This window comes from Equus asinus, chromosome 11 (assembly GCF_041296235.1).
Source record: "Equus asinus isolate D_3611 breed Donkey chromosome 11, EquAss-T2T_v2, whole genome shotgun sequence".
Lineage (NCBI taxonomy): Eukaryota > Metazoa > Chordata > Mammalia > Perissodactyla > Equidae > Equus > Equus asinus.
The window spans coordinates 54,158,119-54,178,752 of NC_091800.1; the positions used below are offsets into that span (position 1 = coordinate 54,158,119).

At 40.9% G+C, this 20,634-nt stretch overlaps 2 protein-coding genes across 13 annotated transcripts in view; one reads left to right on the forward strand and one right to left on the reverse strand.

The window, feature by feature from the left end:
* Positions 1-4,166, reverse strand: part of MYCBP2 (MYC binding protein 2) — a 255,017-nt gene extending 250,851 nt beyond the window's left edge. For all 12 annotated transcript variants that reach the window (XM_014859953.3, XM_070520019.1, XM_070520018.1 and 9 more), the window contains exon 1: positions 3,536-4,166. In XM_014859953.3, the coding sequence (XP_014715439.1) occupies positions 3,536-3,837 (302 nt within the window). In that variant the 5' untranslated portion in view covers positions 3,838-4,166. The remainder of the gene's footprint in view (positions 1-3,535) is intronic.
* Positions 4,167-4,235: 69 nt separating this feature from the next.
* The window catches only part of SCEL (sciellin), a 273,404-nt gene continuing 257,005 nt past the window's right edge, over positions 4,236-20,634 (forward strand). The window contains exon 1 of the mRNA XM_070520021.1: positions 4,236-4,377. The gene's annotated coding sequence lies outside the window, so the exon portion shown is untranslated. The remainder of the gene's footprint in view (positions 4,378-20,634) is intronic.

Genomic DNA, 20,634 nt, shown 5'->3' on the forward strand with positions numbered 1-20,634 from the left:
AGAGGAGGATTGGTGGCAGATGTTAGCTCAGGGCTAATCTTCCTCAAAAAAAAAAAGAAGTACTCATTTAAAGAAAAAAATTGTAACTGTGGTGATGGATGTTAACTAGACTTACTGCGGTGAACATTTTGCAATATATACAAAAATGGAATTACTATGTTGTATAACCAAAACTAACGTTACGTGCCAGTTATATCTCAATTTAAAAAAATTTAAAAAAAAAACAAAACTCAGGCATAGAAGTTGTATAACGCACCCAAGGTCACACAGTTAAAAAGTAGCAGGGTCAGGATTTAAAACCAGTCTAGCTTCAGAGTCCAAGCTCTTAACCACTTCGTCAGAATGCCATCAAAGTCACTGACTCCATTAGGCTTGCAGCCCTCAACTTCTCTACTGTATGCCTAATCCACAGTAATTAATTCATTCAACACTGACTGATAACTCACTCACCTTGTTTTTGTTCCTTGAACACAACAAGCTGGTTGCCGCCTCAGAGCCTTTACAATTTCCTAAAGCACTCTTCCTCTAGATCCGCCATCCCATCATTTCGATTCAACTTAAATGTCAACTCCCAAAGAGACCTGTCCTGAGCACCCTACCTAAAATAACCCCTCCCTACAAATTGTCTATCACACAAAGTCGGTTTTATTTCCTTCATAGTTAACACTACCTGAAATTATCTAGTTGTTTATTTCTTCCCACTAGAGTGGAAGTTGCAAGAGAACAGAGCCCTTGTCTATCTTGTTCACTGCTACATCTTCAGCACCTAAAACAGTGTCTGACACACAGTAGGCACTTGATATGTACAAAATCGGTGCCAGAAAGTATGCTAGACACTGGGATTACCAAAATAAACAGAATATACTTCTTACCCTCAATAAACTCCTAGTCTTGACATTTATAAATACTTACCTCCTCCTCTTCTCTCATAAAGGAAGACTAGCCCCTAACTTTTTTCAACGGCTAACCTCTCCACCTGTCCTCTTAAACCTTTCCCTGAGATCTCCCTTTGACCTCTCCCCATCAATTATCCCCTCTCACTTCTTCAATCCCTCCTTCTCCACTTACTGAATGTTTCCCACCACCCTCCCACACTTGAATACTCCTCCTTCAACCATGCATCTCCCCGTTACCCCAACATCTCCCACTGACTCCTCACCACATCTCTCTAGTATGACCACTTCCTCAAAAGTCATCAGTGACCTGGAAAGTGTTCTCGCTTTCTTCAGCATTTCACACTGCTGAGGACTTTCACTCCACTTTCTTAGGACCAGAGGTGCTACTGTCTCATGGTTCTCTTCTTAATTTTTTATCTCTTTTTTTCAGCTTCCTTCACTGTCTCCTTTCTCTCACACCTTTACATTTGGTGCTCACTACAGCTTCATCCTCTATTCTTGCCCCATTCTCTGTCTCTGAAAAGATCTCTCTCTCTCCTCTACCTCAACTAGTGCCCCATACAAATAATTGTGTCATGCATTCAGAACCTAAATCCTAGCTCCACTTTCCCCATCATATTTAATAAGAAATGTGATTGAAGTCTTAAGCAAATCCTCAATAAAGAATAGGTGCAGGCTAAGACTGAGAAAAAATAACGTGAACTATAACAAACAATAATGTTCTGAATAAGCTCTAGAAGGCAATATTATACAATTTAAGGCTGGTTTCCATGAGTACTTCTTGAAATACTTGAATTCTTCATTAATTTTAATTGACAGCTAGTAGAAACATAGACCAAAGACTAAAAATTACTCACAAATTTTATATATGTGGTTAATCTATATATGTGTTAAATACAGTTCTAGATACCTAGAAATTGTATTATTACAATTTTAAGTTAAAAGTAGTAGTAAGTTAAAGTTAAATAGTAGTAGAAAGTTAAAATAGGAAAATACCAGTCACAAATTATTGCTTAAGTATGGAAACAACATACAAAATAAATTCAAGTTGAGAGGGGTCTGTAAAGATGTACCTACAGTGCCATAATTTAGAGACTCACAGCTCAAAATTATACCTAATTATCAGAGCAAACTGTCCAACGAGGTTCTGTGTTATTTTCAAAAACATTAGCAAGAATCAGACTTGTGCCATTATGGCCTTCAGTTTAGACAGCAAAAGGTAGTTACACACATTTATAGACTTATGATAAAAGTACTTATGTGCCCAATCCTGTAAACAATTATAGACACGAGAAGACTGGTTTATCCAGAAAAAGTGTGAACAAAGCTCCAGCTTTACAACCCTCTGCAATGGCTAAGAGTCACAACACATTCTGGTAAACTACAAATACCTGACTTACAGCCCAGCCCATTTCATAATGGAAGAAAATGACATCCGGTTATTGTCCAACAAACTACACATTTAAATAAATACAGTAAACTCTAACTTACTTGACAAAATCCTACAATGCTTTTCATACGTATTGCAAGTCAGAAAAAAGACGAAGCCAACTCCCAATTACCACTGTCAAAGCCAAACTGGTAAAACAAGTCAGTCACCATCCTTCACGGTATGTGGCATGTAAGGGCATGGAAAAGAAAACAATAGGAGAAGCCTTAGCAAAAAGACACCCACATTTTAAGAAAAAGAAAATGAAAGTGATTTAACATCTCCCACATCAATGAAGCTGAAGGTGCAGCTAGCCTAGGAAGAGATCCAGGAGCTACTCAAATTTTCTCGTTGGTGGTAGTTGAATACTATAGCAGCTGTCATATTTTGAACTTCTTCAGCTTTCCCTTTTCCCCACAAAACCTCCTTTACTATAAAGACTGTGACAGAGGAAATACAACAGAAGACGAAGGGAAATGGCCGAAGGGACATCAGAACACAAGAGCAGATGCAACCACATCTCTAGAAGACCAAAAGGTCTGGTTATCACAGCACAGCTCTAAAAATCTGTATCAGCAACCTTTCACATCCACATAAATCCCATTCTGAATCTTTTTTGCATAAATCTCTTAAATTGAAATCCAAGCCTTAATCCGACAGGCTGATTATATAAAACTCATCCTATATATATGACACTATCCTTAACCTATACCACTGCTCCCCTTAGTGAAAGGCAGATTTTTTAGAGAAGTGGAAAGGGGAGGATGGAATGTCATTGGGGGGGGGGGGGGGGTAGGAGGGGATAAGAAATACGTGCAAATACCATTGCGGCAGAGACACTGGAAACGCCACTTCCCTCACCACTCCTGCAAATTCTCTTCGTGTATTACCCCCTTACCCTCTAGCCATTCCTCCCCCTTCCTCAACAATACACACACACGTGTCATAACCGACCAGCACGATCACCTTTTCTAGCATCACACGCTACCCTCCCACCCTCAGTAACACCCCCCCCCCAATAAAGAGAGTCACACACTTAGAGCAGCAACTGCTGCCACCGCACCCTTCCATCTCAGTAAGTGCTTCTACCACCCAGCGTCAAGCGCTGGCTGAAAGACAGTTCGGTAAAAATGTACGTAGACACACACACGCAAACGGGCACGGGCACACATGCGGTATGTGGCGCAAGGAAGGGAACCCGGAGACGCACCTGGAGGCCGGGTGTCCAGCGCTGCTGCCCCCCTGGTCCCTGTCACTGAGCGCAGCTGTGTAAATCCTCCGGTATCGGTCGGCCAGGGCCCGGCCTGACAGCAGCAGCTGGTAGTGACCCCGGGAGTCCGCGGCCGGCAGCCCCAGCCCCAGCCCCGCGGCAGCCACGGAGCCCTCGGGAACCGGCATGAACAGCGCCCCCGGCGCCGGGGAGGAAGAGAAGGTGGCGGCTGGGAAGAACCCGTCCCCGCCGGGCCCCGAGGAGGCGGCGGCGGGGGAGGCAGTCGCTGCGCACATCATCATCCTAGCCGCCGCCGCAGCCGCCGCCGCCTCGTCCCCGCGGGCCGGGCAGGCAGACACGCGCGCGCACACACAGCCCTTTTCCAACGACGACGGCTCCGGCGGCGGCCTCTCGCTCCCGCAGCAGGGAGACTACAAAGACAGCGACCTCCTCCTCCTCCTCCTTCTCCTCCTCCTCCCCCCCGCGCCGCCCTCGCCGCTACTGGGGCCGCTCATCTAACCCCGCCACCCCGGGAGCGTGAGGAGGAGGCGGTGCCGCCGCTGCCGCCGCCGCCACCGCTGCCACCGCCGGGGCTACCCGCAATGGGAAGCTGCCGGCCGCACTGGGCATGCGCCACTCCTCGCACATGCTCAGTAACTCCAGCCCCTTTCTCTCTCACCCCGCCTCTCCGCCACCACTCCCTCAGCCTCGGGGCTTTGGGTGTGGGGCGCTGGTGTGGTGCGGAATCCGAAAGAAATCCATTTCTCCGGGTTTTACTAGCAGCTTGAGGAGGAGTAAGGAAAGTGCTGGGAAGGCTGTCAGCTACATGCCACCGGCTTCAGGTAATGAGGTTGCCTCCAGGTGGGAGAACTAGGACCTGAAAGCAAGCAGGAGGGTGCCCACCGTCAGAGGATGAGTGTGTACGCACTCCTGCTACCTTTTGCCAAAGTGTGTGCTGCCGACGTGAAGATTTACTGTGAATAGTGCTGGTTAATTCAGAATTCAAGGCAAACAAGGCCAGCCCAATTAGAAGTCCCTTTGGCGATCTTATTTTGGATTTTTTGTCATTAGGATTTGTCTGTTTAAAACAGCTTTTACTTACAAAAAATAGGTAGAATCTAGTGCATTCTGTTTTTCTGTGTAAATAGAATTCACAGATATGCGAGTATTCACAAGCCAGGGTCATTCCTAAATTCTTGTTCTCAACATTTACATCAGAGCTAAATCTTAATGCAATAATACTTTTTTGTTGACTCCACACTCACCCTAAGAATGCACTGATATTCTTGACAGTGGTCACTTAATGGCTGATCTTTTTCCGCCCAGACTTAGGTTACTAAAGATAAATCTTGAATATGACTTGAAACTATAATTGTGACTATGACTGTATAATATCTGAAAATGTCATATCTACCAAAAATCTTAACATTATCTATAAAAATGTAATGTTTGCTGAGTCCCCTGTTCCAAGCTATTCTATTAACCCCTTCTAAGCAAGTGCTCTAGAAATATATGCAACAATGCACCCTGATTCCTATTTTTATCCTTTTGACTCTCAATTTGAAGAGTTTACCTAGTTTATACTGCTGACAAAATCGTTTCTAAGTCCTATCATCCCAGTACTATATCCTTTATCTGCTTACTTGCTCTTAAGTCTGTGCATCTTCTTTGAATGGCCTTCATTAAAAAAAAAAAAAAAGCCCTGTCTAGTGTTTTGAGAAGTACAAACAAGGAATGGAGAAGTAAATTAATTCTAGCTTTTGGGGGGAGGGAGTGCTGAAGAAGTGCATTTTATCTGGGGCTTTATATGATAAATGGGTGTCATTTTGATTTTAAAAGGATAGCTAGAAGTGGAATAATGAAAACATAGAGACAAAAGACAGGCACAGAGAATCATAGTATTTTAGTACTGTAAGTAGCCCTGTTAAACAGGTTTTGTACTTCTCTTCTTTACTCAACTATCTTAGAAACCCCTTCAGAGCTTCTTGTTTATCTTTGTATCTTCCTCAGCCCATAGTCTAGAACCTTGCACATAGTAGGTATCCAATAAGTATTTGTTAGGCTAAATTCCTGTCCTGATACTTCAGCACAGTTATAAAACTCAGGGTGGAACAGGAACGCCCCCTCCTCAGGGCCGCGCACTAAAACCCTGGGATGAGAGCCAAGATACAGGTACCAGGCAGCTAAAGGCTGGCAATGTTAAAGGCCTGCAACATGCAGCAGCTGCAAGGGCTTATTACTGTTCCAAGAGGCAGCAGCGTAGCCAAAAGTCTCCGACAGACGAAGATTTGATCTTGACTCTGCTACCTGTATGTCTTTGGGCAACTTTCATCCTCTGAATAATGGTCAAAATAATACTGCATGAGATTGTGGGAAGACTTCAGCATCTAGAATGTCCACCTCGGCACATGGCTTTTAATAAATGGTAACATACAAAACAAAACATAACTAGACTTTTCCATAAGGACTGGAATGATATCTATTATGTCTGTTCCCGCATTACATTCCCAGCTCCTAGCACAGATTCTAGCCCTAAGCAGGAGGGAGATAAATGTGAGTTGAATGAATGAATGAATGTTGCCTGCACAGAGAATCTTTCCAACTCAGGCTTAGGTGGTGGCATGCGCAGTCATTGCCCGTTTAGACTTTCTAGTGGAGACTGACCTAAGCGGCTGTACCGGTCTCCGAGTTCCTGCCACCCCTTCCTTAATTTCTCTTCAGTCTTAACCAGACCTTTCGGTCCCGAACAGGCTCCTTCCTGAGCCTTCTGGGTATACACAAAACCCGGTAACTGGATAATTTCCTAACAAACCCGTTGTCATTGAGCGGCGCACTAGGCGTGCGCAGAGTCACACACATGCTCACTTAGGTATCCGAGGGTGGCGTTTCTGTTGCGGTTGGCAGCGTTTCCTTCCACGGCAGCGGCTGCTCTACTCTAGATTGATAGCCAATGCAGCGTTTTTTCTCTTCCTCCTCCTCTTCTTGCCTCCGCACAGTGCGCTCCCGGGTCACTGCAACCGCTACAGTTTCTGCCTGGGCAGCTGGGCACCTTGGAAGGCTCCCCTGGGGTGGCGGGGAATGGGGCGCATGCTGGGAAGGAAAGGACGTTTGGAGTCACCCTTAATTCCCTGTCAAGGGGACATGAAGGGGAGGGTGGCCCCCAAGGCAAGTTGCGAGGGCCACCTGAACCGTCGCTGCAGACAGGAAAGGTGTGTTTCTCGCAGTGTGCAAAGCAAGCGTCCCCTCCCGCCAACCCTGCGCGCACTACTCCTGAATGCCTTAACGCTGCCTAGGTGTTGGGGGGAGGGGGGAGGTCTTGTTATTCAAGGAAATGTGCAGAATGAAAAAATGTAGAGGGCTTTGCTTGTTTTTCCAGCCCCACTGAGCGCGGCTCCTGTACTTTCCACGCTGCCATCTTAGCTTTATCTTCTGGCCAGGCTGGGCGTGTGTGTGCATTTGCGTTAGGAGGGAGGGCTAGAGGAGTAAGGGACACTGGAGAGAGCACTGGGCGGATTGGGTGTCAGAATTGGCTGGACGGGAGTTCAGGACACAGTCGCCCTCAAAGGATAACATTAAACTAAGGGAAAACCTGACTTTTCCCATTTTATTAGTGAAACATCTGCCTAGTGGTATCTTTTCGTCTTTCTGGTTGATATCATGTTCATTTCACAAAAGCATCTCTCTTGTCTTTGATGATATAAGATTATGGCTTCATCCTTCATTCGTATTAGCACAGATTTTAATGCTCTTTCCACTTGAAATTGTAAACCTAGGACTACAATTTTTTCAACTCATCAGATTTACATATTTTTATACTCTGTATCTTTAAGGATTTTTGTTTGTTTTAAAGGAAACCATCAGCACTGTTGTAGTAAATAACACCGCGGAAACCATAAAGTGTATGTAAGAGGGCAATGATTGATGTTGTTAGGTTCATTTAAAAGGTTAATATTGTACTAATGCTATAAGATTACAAACACAGGAAGCATGTATATTATCAGGAACATCAAGACTGCTGAAAATCCTGTGGTCAAGAGTCTGAATTTGTTTCCTGGATTTGTACAGTAAAGTATTGGAGTAGTTAAAAAAAAAATTGGTCACTGAGCATTTTAAAACAAGCTTGGTAACTGAGAACAAATTTGGAAGAAAAAAAAGTGCTCAACTTGAAGAGTGAAGAAATGCTTCACTCTTTAGTAAACTTCACTTTTTAAGAACCTTCGTATTCTACATTCTTGACAAATCTGACCATATTACACTTTAAAATGAAATGTATTTTAATATATTTAATACTCCATACTGAACAGAAAAATTCAACTTGGCACTTGAAATTCTTTTAAACAAAAATTACATATTGGATCCCCTAGATATCTTAACCTCTTGCTTTAAACAACTACATTTTCAGAGACTTCGAAGATTCAGTAATTCATAGGCATGAGAGTTAATGCTTTTTCCTTTTTATTCATATTAGTTTCAAAAGGTACAAATTTTATGTCCAAGTTTTCCTACAAATAAAAAATTTGGATCCAGGGAGGCCTGAGTTAAAATGGACTCCCTGAAAAATTATTCTAAAATATTTATTAGAAAGTGAGGATATTCTTTGAAGTATGTGAATTCACTAATATATATTTGAATGCAATCACATTTTTAAAAATCTCATTGTGGTAATGCATTTTAAACCAGAGGGAATTTTTACAAGGCATGTAGAAAGTCATGTAAAGTGCAACTTTATGTAAGAGAGAAATGTAAGAACCATAGCATTTTAACCTTGAAAACTTTAGAATAGTTTATAAATTATTTGGTTGGTCTTTATTATTAAGGTTAAATAGTTTAATAATTAAATGATATTTCCTCAACTCCTAAAGGACTATTGAAATTCTTATATATAATAGCAATTTTATCATATCAAAGTTTCCTTGAAATATATTATTTTTAACAGGGTTCTTGGCTAATCCAGATATCAAGATATATCTAAATGTCTCTAACTGATTATACTAGACATGGTCTTATTTTAAAGACATTTTACCTCTCTTAAGCTAAGTTTTCTCATCAATAAAATGAGAGTAATAATAGCACCTACGTCATTAGATTCTTTGAGGGTTAAGTTATGCATTAAGGACTTGCTTAGCACGTTATCTGGCAGGCAATAACTGTTATTATTAATATTATGTATTGTCCCTTATTTGAGGTGTCCCAATTGTGTGCTAGAGGAAGTAGCAAAACAGTTATACATTTTGAGTTATAAACACTTGAATATAGAAGTTTGTTTTTTAACAGTCTTATCTACAAATACAGATTTACTATATCTTTACATGACAAGAAGAATAGAATCCAAAGACTAGTTGTTTCCCTAAAACATCCTGCTCTTGGATAACTTGTTAATTCACAAAACATACTGCTTACTTTCATAAATTCAGTGAGTTTTTGGAATTTTAAAAGATGGCTACATTTTGACACACAGTCAGATTATAGTTTCTTCTCAAGTGGCTAGTGGCTATGGTACACTTCTTGGGTCAAAAATTTTAAATCATCCGTGGCTCACATTCTCTGTTAATTTATCTGTAATTAACATAAAAATCTTAGACCCACCTAGTTCAACTTCCTGTTTTGATCAATATTTTTACTTTTATATTTTGAAAGTAAAAAGGAATGAATTTACCAGTTCTTCATAAGTCAATGCTCTTAAAAATATTTTGCCTCTTTTTTATTGTCAGATTTGCCTTCAACCGGGCCGGAAGCTATTTTAAAAGTTTTTAGAACATATAATTCATGAAAAATAGTTCATACTTTTCCTGAATTAATTTGTGGTGACAGTATTTTCTTAGCTTAGACAGAATAATCTTATCTATATGATGTTAAGTATTGGGAACTGAATTATTTATGTGGTGGAGCAAAGACAGCACTGCTTCCAGAGGAAAACTGTGGCTTCTCTACAGGTACTCCTAAAGTCCACCGCTACGTGCACGTGGGATGGGGTGACAATAATCTCTTTGTGTGCTCTTCAGTCTGTTCCTCTCCATTTCCCTGCTCTGCTCTGTACAGCAGGGGAATGTGTCCTGCAAACTACATTTTCTAGGCTCTCTTGCCAGTTAGCTTCAAGTTAGATTCAGCCTGTGGTGTGAGAGGGATAATGGGAAAGTGGGAAGAGGGGAGAAACCATGCCTCCTCCAGCCCCCACCTCCTACCCCTGCCTCTCTTTCTGCTTTGGGCAATATCTCCTCTGTGGTTCCAGCTCCTGCTGGGCGGCTTCTCTTTCCATGATCCAGCTCCAGCCAGGTCACCTCTGTTGTGGAACCAGTTCTCACTTGCAATCCCAGCCAGCAGCGTCTCCTCTTTTGGTCTCTCCAGCCTTTGGACTTCTTGCTGATATTAATCCTTACAATGTCTCTGTCCCTTGTTTGGCTTTGCAGCTGCTTCAATAACATTGCAATTAGCTCCCCATATTCAATTCCCTTTCTTAATGACCTGGCATGCACTTATCTGTTTTCCTATTTGGACCTTGAATGATGCAGATAGTCTTCCATCCAAATAACAGACCTGATTTACCTTCTCAGCCAAATGATGGCATTTCTTCATCTTTCATCTGGTCCTTAAAGCTTGTGCGTCTGACCTCAATCAGCAAAACAGAAACCTGCTTTGAAAACAATATTGGTTGACTCACCATCTCTTGCATCTAGGGTTGGCTTTGGGACACAATTCAGGCCGGCAGGATAAAAGAAAATATGCTGGAACTGCTTCTGTCTCTCTCTCTTTCTTTCCACCTCAAAGATGCACAGGATGGCTGACGTTTGTAACCATGAGACCAGAGGTACAAGATAAAGGCCAAGAGCATGACTGACATTGGGCTTGACACTGTAGAGCCATTGAACAAAGTTTCAAACTGATTTTTATGCAAGAAAAAAGCAAACTCCAAATTGTCTCAGCTACTGTTAATGAAGTATTCTTGTTACTTGTAGCTAAAAACGTTCCTACCTGATACACCAACTCCAGCATCATGTCAAAGAGTGAACTCTCCATCTAGATTCTATCAGTAGGCTGTCTGAAAAAAGAAATATTTGTGGAAAATAATCCAAAACCTAAAAATCCACTCATTTCCCCAAGTCTTAAACATTCTTGCTTTATTCAAGTCAAACATCAGAAACTTCACTGAATTGCATTTTATATCATTCTTTTGGTTTATTAAAGATTTCTATAGTGATGTGCCTCCCAGATACCCTTCCAGGTCTGAGGCATTTATTCCTCCAGCTCCTGGGAGTGTTAACTGCTGGCTGCTCTCAGGTAAGCATCTTCCCATAAATTGCTCTTGGCCTTAAGGAGCTGTCTCACCCAAGGTTCCACCCCCTCTCCAGGGGGAGCACACATCAGATAACATCATTGTGGTGTACAAAGACCTGGCCCTCTGACCTTAATTCAGGATGACTCGGAAGAGCCATCCCAGCTTCAGGACTTCCCATGGAATTAGCTAAGGCGTTTGTTGCAACTGCATTGCAGTTCCATTTCTCTTTCCCTTTTGACCGATCTTGCATTCCTCACTCCTTCACGGGCAGTATTGTTGAAAGGACTCCACAATAAACATCCTGTGTGCAAGTCTCCATCTCTGAGCCTTTTCCCAGGGAACCTGATGTAAGTCAGTTGGTATGGAGAGTGGTCTGAAGAAGCAGACTCTAAAATGGGATTTTGGAGCTGGATCATCCACCGGCCAGGTGACAATGAAGACCCTATTTGTGGTGGACAATTTATAAAGTGACCCCATGATATCGCTACCCTTGTATAAGTCTCTCTCTTTGTGTGTGGGTAGGACATACAAATTCCTTCTAAACAATAGAATACAGCAAAAGTGACAGGATGTACGTGATTACATATATGTGATTAAGTTACATTATTTTATAACTCCCGTCTTACTGGGACCCTCTCTTCCTTGCTGACTTTGAGAAAGTAAGCTGCCATATTGTGAGCCACCATATGGAGAGGTCCAGGTGGCAAGGAGCTGATGGTAGCCTCTGGCTAACAGCCAACAAAGACTAAGTCCCTCAGTCTGGCAGCCTGCAAGGGACTGAATTCTACCAAAAACTATGTGAGTTTGAAAGTGGTTCCTCTCCAAGTTGAGTCTCCGATGAGACTGTAGTCTCAGTTGACACCTTGATTACAGCCTTGCAGAGGATGGAGTTAGGCCATGCCCAGTCTTCTAATGCACAGAAAGTGTCGGATAATAAATATGTGTATTTTAAGCCACTAAGTCTGTGGTAATATTGTTATGCAGCAATAGAAAGCTAATAGACCATCACTGATGATAGAAGGAGCATTGATAGCCCTGATGTATGATGGATGGAACTGTGCAATTGCCGAAACTCTCACTGGAAGTGAACTAAGATGGGATAACTGCAGATGGGAATGTAGTTACAGGTGCAAAATCTCAAGCTTTTGAGAGGTTCCAGGAAGGTGTTCATTATAAAGGTAATGGAACTAGATTGTTCTTGCTGAGTGTCATCGATGCATTGGAGAAAGACAATGAAATGCTGTGTTAAGGGTCCAAAGATCTGAGCATGCCCGACATCTCCTACAAACTAAAGGATAAGTTATCACATCTCACACTTCCTACCACAAAGAAGAAGGGACAACACCTGCTAGGCTTTTCTGGGTTCTGAAGGCGTACCATTTACTTGAAAATGTTACTCTGACACATTTCCTCTGACACAGATAGCTGCCAACTTTAAGTAGTGCCCAGAGCAGGAAAGGTCTCTGCATCATCACTTAACTGTGGGGCAAGCATTCTGCTTCTTGGACCATATAATATGACAAAACCTGTGACATTAGATATATCATTGGTAGGGAAGGATGCCATAGAGTGAATGGAAAGTTTCAATGAGAAAATCACAAAGAAAAGCCTAAGGGTTCTGGAGCAAGGCAAAAAATTTTTAGCAAAAAAATATCATACACTATTGAAAAATGGCTCCTGGCAGGCTATTTGGGCCTATTTGAGACAGAGCACCTGACTGTAAGATGTCAAGTGGCTAGAACTGCACATCAGAAGCTGGGTTTTGTCAGACCCACCAACACATAAGCGAAAGTCTATGGTAAGATAGGGGTGACACGCCCAGGATCAGGCACCAGCAGGGCCAGAGCACTAGCAAGCTGCATGAGTGTGTGGCCCAACTCCTATGTGATGAACCATTAAACTTGGCTAGGACTAATGCATATTCTGGTATGGATTTGCCTTCCCTGCCTACATTGGCCACCACTATTATCTGAAGGCTTGCAGAGAGTTCTGTTTCACAGATCTTGAAACATTGATGGGATCTTGAAAAGCGTTGTCTCAGACCAAGGGGCCCAATATATAGTAAATGATGTGTATGTGTGTGGTAGGGTGAATAGTGACCCCCCTCCTCCAAAGTTATGCACATTTTAATCCTCAGAACTTGTGAATACGTCACCTTACATGGAAAAGGGCTTTTGCAGATGTGATTAAGTTAAGGATCTTCAGATGGGGAGATTATCCTGGATTATCCAGGTGGGCCCACTGTAATCACAAGTGTTCTTATAAGGGGGAGGCAGGAAGGTCAGAGTGAGAGAAAGCAATGTGACAATGGAAGCAGAGTCAGAGAAGAAAATATGATGACAGAAGGAGAGAAGAGAGAAAAAGAAAGAAAGAGATTTGAAGATGCTATGCTGCTGGCTTTGATGATGGAGGAAGGGCTATGAGCCAAGAAATGCAGATGGCCTCTGGAGGCTGAAAAAGTCAAGGAAACAGATTCTTCCCTGGAGCCTCTAGAAGAAATATAGCCCTGCTAACACCTTGATTTTAGGACTTCTGACCACCAGAAATGTAAGATAGCAAATGTGGTTTGTTTTAACCCAGTAAATTTGTTACAGCAGCAAAAGGAAACTAATAACAATGTCCATTGGATCCACTTATCCTGTCACATAAAATGCCATCCAGAACCTCCTGATGACTGAATGATGGTGTGGTATTTTGCAGGTGCAGTTGGGGCACAAGCAACACATAATACCTTTTAAATTAACAGCTATTACATGGTGCTATGACCCGAAGGGGTGCAATATATGAGTTCAGGAACTCAGAGGGGAAGTCGTAGTGGCCATACTCCCAGCAACCCCTAGAGAATATGTGCTTTCTGCTCTGCTAGGGCTCTGTAGTTCTGGAGCTTCCCAAAGGTGGATTGCTTCCAGCAGACCCAGTAAGAGCCCCATCGGGCTTTAAATTATGGTTGCTTTAAGTCACTTCTGGCTCCTCAGTCCAAGAGAACAGCCGACAAAGAAATGCTGGTAGGAGTAACTAACCCCTACTATCAGGGGTAGATAAGGCTGCTGTTACATATGGGAACAGGGAAGAGTATGTATACCACTTAGGTGAGCCAGCCATGGTTATGTCTCTTGGTGCTCCTTACACAGTTTTAATGTACAGTCCCCATGGCCTGAGCAGGGCAAGGCGACTAGAGGAGGCTCAGATCTCTCAAGAGCAAGGATGTGGGCGACCCTACTAGGTAGGTCACCTAGACTAGCAGAGGTCCTAGCTGAAGGTGAAGGCAATCTAGGACAGGTGTGGACGAGGGTCATATGAATTTCATTTGTAGCACTGAGACCAGCTGTAGGAACAAGGGCTGTGGTTCCTCCCACTTATCTTCCACTTTTAGGTTTCTGCAGAAAAAAAAAAAAACACTACCCAGAATCCTGGATATGGGGTGAACTGTCTAGAGAAACAAATGAATCTGAGCAATGCTGGAGCGCTGTAATGGAGCAACACTGTAATGGCTACTATAGTGTTGTTGCCCAGATAGATTGCCCTTTCGGGATTGATTCACTTATTTTCCAGGGGTCAGAAGTGTTGGCTGCTGACAGCTCACAGCTGAGCCCCGCTATGAGAAGTCAGTGAAAGGTTGCTGCCTGGACCATGCTTACGTTATGTCCCCTCCCTGAGGTGCAGTTTGCCTCAAGTGACTTAACATTGCGGTCGTCCAAGAGTCTAGCCCCATCACCTTAATTTGGGGACAACTCTAAGGGCCATCCCAATTCCAGAGCTCTCTGTTGGTCAACTTCTCCCTCTACCTAATCCTGTTTCTCTCACTCCTTTACAGGTTTTGTTCCTAAGTGTACTCCCTGATAAACTTCCTGCATGCAAGTTTTTGTTTCAGAGCTGGTTTCCCAGGGAACTTAAACTAAGACAATTACTCTGATTAAAAGACATCAAATCTGTCATTGTATTTGCTTGAACTATTGATGACATTGTTCATGACATCATGCCGTATTCCAAATCTTATTTTACAATTAAGTACTCAGAAAAACATTGCTTTCCCTAAAACTTGTTTTTTTCCCTTTTTATTAGTAAAAATTACATAATTTATCATGATTCCCTTTACGTTTGGCTACTGAGAAACAGTAAATTTGGTGTTTGCTACAGTCCTTTCTCTCCCAAGTTTTGAAAAAAAGAAAATTGTAAAAGTGTTTGTAGCAAATGGGAGCAAAACTCATCTTTGTTACAATAATGGCTAAATGAGAGGACGGAGCTTAATGTAATGGCAAAGGAGCTCTCTTCTCTGAAGCCCAGATATTAGCAGTTTTAGCCATACACTCACTTTAATACTGGCAGGACAGTCCTCCTTAGGCTATAGGGAAGAGATTGTATGCTCCCTGATGGCGCCTAACTCCCAATTGAATGAAAGAAGGAAGGGGCTGGGATATAAATGCCCAATTTCTGCTTCCTAACTCAACATTGAGAAAAGGTACCGCACCTCCCCCATCCATCCCTCTTCTGTCATCATTGCTCCTCTGGATGATAGGTGTGGCTGGGCATCACAAACAAAGGACACTAGTTAGGCAGTTGTAGTTCAGCATGACCATTGAGGGCCTCAACTAAGGCAATCAGCATAGAGGGGAGAGGGCCATTCAAGAGGTGGGATGCACAAGAAAAGGTGATCTAACGTGGAGGGTGAAGGAGATGGAGGATCCTAAGGTGACTCCCAGATTCTGGGTGGACAATAGTGTCATTCATTGAAATGGGAACTCAGGAAAAGAGGGCTGTTTCAGAATGGAAGATGAAGAGTGCTGTTTATCTTCTCTAACTTATTTCTTGGTCTGAAAATAATTTGAGATGATCGTCATAGAATGCAATCACTCCCTGACTTACATACATTCCTCTGCCATTGATTTTTGATTTGCTCCAAACTACTCTCTGCACAGCTGTCATCTTTGAAAACTGTACCATATGCAATGAAATATTATCCAGCAATAAAAAGGAATATATGCCACAACATGAGTGAACCTTGATGATGTTATGCTAAATGAAAGAAGCCAGACACAGAGGCCATATATTGTATGATTTCATTTATATGAAACATCCAGAATAGACAAATACATTGAAACAGAAAGTAGATTGGTGGTTGCCAGTGGCTGGGGGAAGAGGTGGGATGGGGAGGGACTGCTTGATGGGTATGAGGTTTTTTTGGTGGGGGGAATGTGATGAAATTGTTCAAGAATTAGGTAGTGCAGATGATTGCACAACTGTGTAAATATACTAAAAACCACTGAATTGCACACTTTAAAATGATGAATTTTATGTTATGTAAATTATATTTCAATAAAATTTATTTCAAAAATCTGCTTAAAATCCTTCAGTGATTTTGTATTGTATCAGTCAGAGTAAGGCTAGTTGCCACAAGAGACAAACCTCCTGAAGTGCTTATTCTCTTTACCCCCCAGAGCCTTCTCTTCCCTTCACTGAACTGCTTTGTGCCCCAGGAGGTTGGCTCCTGTGCACACATCACCTGGGCTCCCTCAAGGCTGCATTCTGATTGGGTTTGGCTAATGGGGATACCTTCTCAGGAGACAAAAGGATAGGAGATGAGGCAGGTCAGAGTATTTTTTTCCAGCTCTCTCGCTTCTTCTGGTGGTAGCTATGTCCCTTCATGACTAGAGTTCCTGCTGGGCAGCTCCTCCTCCTTGGCAGCAGCCTCAGGACTATGATAACTCTATTTCCTCTGTTTGCCTCTTTAGTTCTAGGAGTGGGAACAGCTTCCTGACTCCCATATTTCTTGTCTTACCCTGTCCACACCTGTGAAAGGATTTCCTTCATTAACATCTCTACATTTGAACCATCTGGGGTGATTTGTTTCCTGACAGAATTCTGATTGATACCCCCCAAATCTCAGAGGCTTAACACAATAAAGGTTTACTCCTCACACATCTGATACAAGTCAGAGAGCCCTCTTTCATCTTGGAGCTTTGCCATCTAGACCACATGGCCTCCAACCCAAGGCAGGCAAAGAGTGAATTGGAAGATTGCAGGGGATTCTATTAAGGGCCAGGCTTGGAAGTGGCTTACATCTCTTCGTTCCATCTCCACTGCCCAGAACAAGTCACAGAGCCTCAAGCTAACTGCAGGGGATGCAGGGATAGTGGTGTGGTGAACATGTGACATTATCCCTGGCTAGTACTACAAAATTGTGAACTCTTTAACAGGGCATAAAAAAACATGTCACCATTTGGCCCCTTCCCTTGTTACTTTATGGCTGCTAGTGCCCCACGCCATGCCTTTGCACAAGCTGTTTCCTCTTCCTGAGTTTCTAGTCTCCCTCTTCTCCACTTGGCTGACTTCAGAACTCAGCTCAATAATTAACTCCTCCAGGAACCTTGTCCTGACCCTTCCCAAGATTGATTTAACTGCTGGTTCTCTGTACAACCACAGTGCCAGGACAACATCCCATCATAACCTTTATCACTCTGTGTTATAATTTCATTCATTTCTTCATCTTGTCAATTGAAATCAGTTTCTTAAAGGCATGGGTTGTATTTCATTTCTCCCTTTCCCGGGACCTACCACTGTAGTCACTATACAAATAATCATTTTAGTTAGTGGTTCTAAGCAGAGTCAGTACCATCCCCCTAAAGAGCATTTTGGAAATTTGTAGAAGTGTTTTTGGTTGTCATAATAACCAGGAAACACTACTGACATTTAGGGTATGGGCTAAATAAACATCCTGTGTTATATAGGACAGTCCTTCACAATGAAGAACTCTTCCCTGTCCTGCAAGACTGTCAAATGTCCCACTAGATTTTCAAATAGGTGAAAAACCTGTTTATATTGGCCTGAACCTAGAGCCGAATTCAGTTCTACATATAAATGCTGTTTTGGTTGTCTACTGCTGTATGATAAAATATATGTACATATATATATATGTATATATAAGTGTTTCATTTTTGTTTACTTTAGGCATATTTATGTATTAAAATAATTATATTTTATAAAATATAAAAGATAAAATAATATATTAAAATATATTTATAAGTAAATATATTTTTATTTTATAAAAAATTATTTATTAAATATATATTAAATAGATTTAACACCAAAATATTTATAGATGGATAGATAGAAGGATAGATACAAACTTTCATTTTAATTTTCCTTTATTTTAGGGTATTGTATTTTTTAAATTACATATAGAGATAAGTTATTAATTTAATATTAGGATAGTAAAGAAGTTGTTACACAATATTTGCTATTAGGAAGAGATGTGGTAATAGAGTTGAAAAATCACTGATCTTAACGAACTGAACTGATACTCTGGCATTCCCTTTTGGTTTCCATATTTGTCTTCTCCTTGATCTTAATTTTCTACTTTGGTTTGTATTTTGTTAACTCAAAATATGTACTCTGGACACAAATCAACTGAAATCTCTGAATGATAACATGGAGACTATAAATACAGGAATGAATAAGTAAATAGCTAGTTCTGGGTTTTTCCCAATTATTAAAATGTATAATTCTTGTAGAAAATATAGTATTTATCTTTAAAACTGATTTTTCTCCCACAGAAATAGTTTTATTATTTTCTACTTTGAACTAGATTAGTAAGATTGTCTAGGCATGTGTCATATTAACACTGTTATATTTTATTGGTATACCTTAATATGAGTAGTTTCTTGATTTATCTACTACATAATCATATTTTTGGAATAAGACTGAAATTATGCATAACTACTTTAGATTTCTAACATTGCAAAGTGCTTCACCTCATTTTGAGATGTTCTCAAGAGAAAAAGATATATCATTAGACATTTTAGTGAAGCCAGCCTATGTACAAATGTATTTATCCCATAGCTTTCCTTAAAGTATTGTTGAATAAATACTGTACTTAGAATATATTTATCATCTGAAAGTAGATTCTGTAGAGCTCTAAGTATTGATAATTTATTCCTGTGACCTACTGCTTATAAAATTATAGTATCTTACTCTGTATTCAAAAGTTTGTTTTTTAATATTTATCTTTCATACCAAAATGTATAAATGGGTTTTTGATTATTAAATCATCAGAATTTCCCACAATATGATTTTTAAAGCAAGTAGACAAATATAAAAACCAAATAAATTTACTTAATGTTCTTTGCTGTGAGCTCTGAAAAATGCTACCCTCTTGGTCTGGTAGGCAAAGGCTACCCTCCCAGTTGTTGAATAGTTGTTAACCTTTGGTTCTGGTAGACAGATACTATCCTCCTGCCCTAGTGAACAGGTACCCTCCTGGTCTGGTTGACAGATTCTCCTCTCCTGATCTGGTAGACACATGCTACTTCATTATTTAATAGGTAGATGCTACTTTCCTGATCCAGTAGACAGACGTTGCCCTTCTACTCTAGTAGGTAGATGTTGGCCTTCTGGTCTGGTAGAGCAGTAAGAATCAACGTCGCAAACTAAAACAGTTCTATAAATCATCACTCAGCTTCTGCTCAGGAAACAGAGTAAATAATTCTTTGTTGGTTACTGCTGGTGTGAGGCATGAATAGCCCCTGAGAAGTGTATCATGGAAAGGATGTAAGAGACATAATTACTTAACTACTGTTGCTATAATAGACTCAGGTAAACACTATCATTTTCGTTCTTAAACTATTTTAAGGAGGGGCAAGAGAAATCCACCTTCATGTCAAGCTTTATCGACATGCTTTATAAAACTAAAGACTGGTGTGGGAACCCCATGAATATTTGACCACAGAGAGAAAATCCCCGCTCTAAGCCAACCACCATGTCTACTTCAGTTTTATTTTGAGGAAGTAGATCAGCCCCAGTTCTAAAGTGGCAACAGAAAAATTAGTCTGGCTCCTTATAAGTGCAAATAGTGACTAATTTAACTGTTAGTTTTTAGAACACTGACAACATACAGTATTGAAAGCTATTACAAATATTTTTTTGACATACTCATCTCCTTTGTCACCCCCTTTTTCTTCCCACATAAATCATAAAGTCTTTCTTCAGTGGGTTAAAAATTTAACTTTACATAATATTTGAACCAAGGAAAATATAACCAGAAAACCAAATAATGGTAAATTTTAGAAGTTATGCCACCAATATTGTTTATAAGTGCATAGTCTGAGTTAATACCATGTCCCTGACATTCTTTAATTTATCCTTATTTCAAAGCAATATAGGTTTGAAAAATGAACATTGGCCTGTCCTAAAGAAATTTACAGAATGCAAGAGAAAATTAATTCTGTTGACAAACAGAAGCATTGCCTCATAGTGTGTGTGTATGTGTGTGTGTGTGTACAATATCTTGCCCCATGAATCCATTTTCTAGCCACTGTCACAGAACTGAGCACCACTCCTAAATTTCTTTCTTTACTCTGACATAAAAATGTAGATTAGTACAAAGGAAAGACTCAACTTCCTAGCCTGTCCAAGAAAAATGCATCTCCCAATTCAAAGTGTAGCATGAGACACGTTCAAAAATAATAAACACATTAATCAGTAGTAGTATTACAATTTCAACATTCAAAATAATGGGGTTATTTTTATGGACTTTTAACTTACTAGAGATATTACTTTTTCATAATTGCACAGATCTGATAACTATTGAATAAATTATTATCAACTATGTAAATCCTACTGCTGTGATTCCATACTCTATGTAACTGGTGATAGAAAAATGCAGTTGTAGAATACCACAGTAACAGTTTGTCTCATATGAAACGAACTTGTTACCATGTGGGAACACGATGTAGCCCTATAAATAAATTTAAAAAGCTAAAATACTTCTGGGGCCATTGCACTGTTTAATTTATTTGACTGCTTTAATTTGGCTAACATTCAGAAAGAAAAC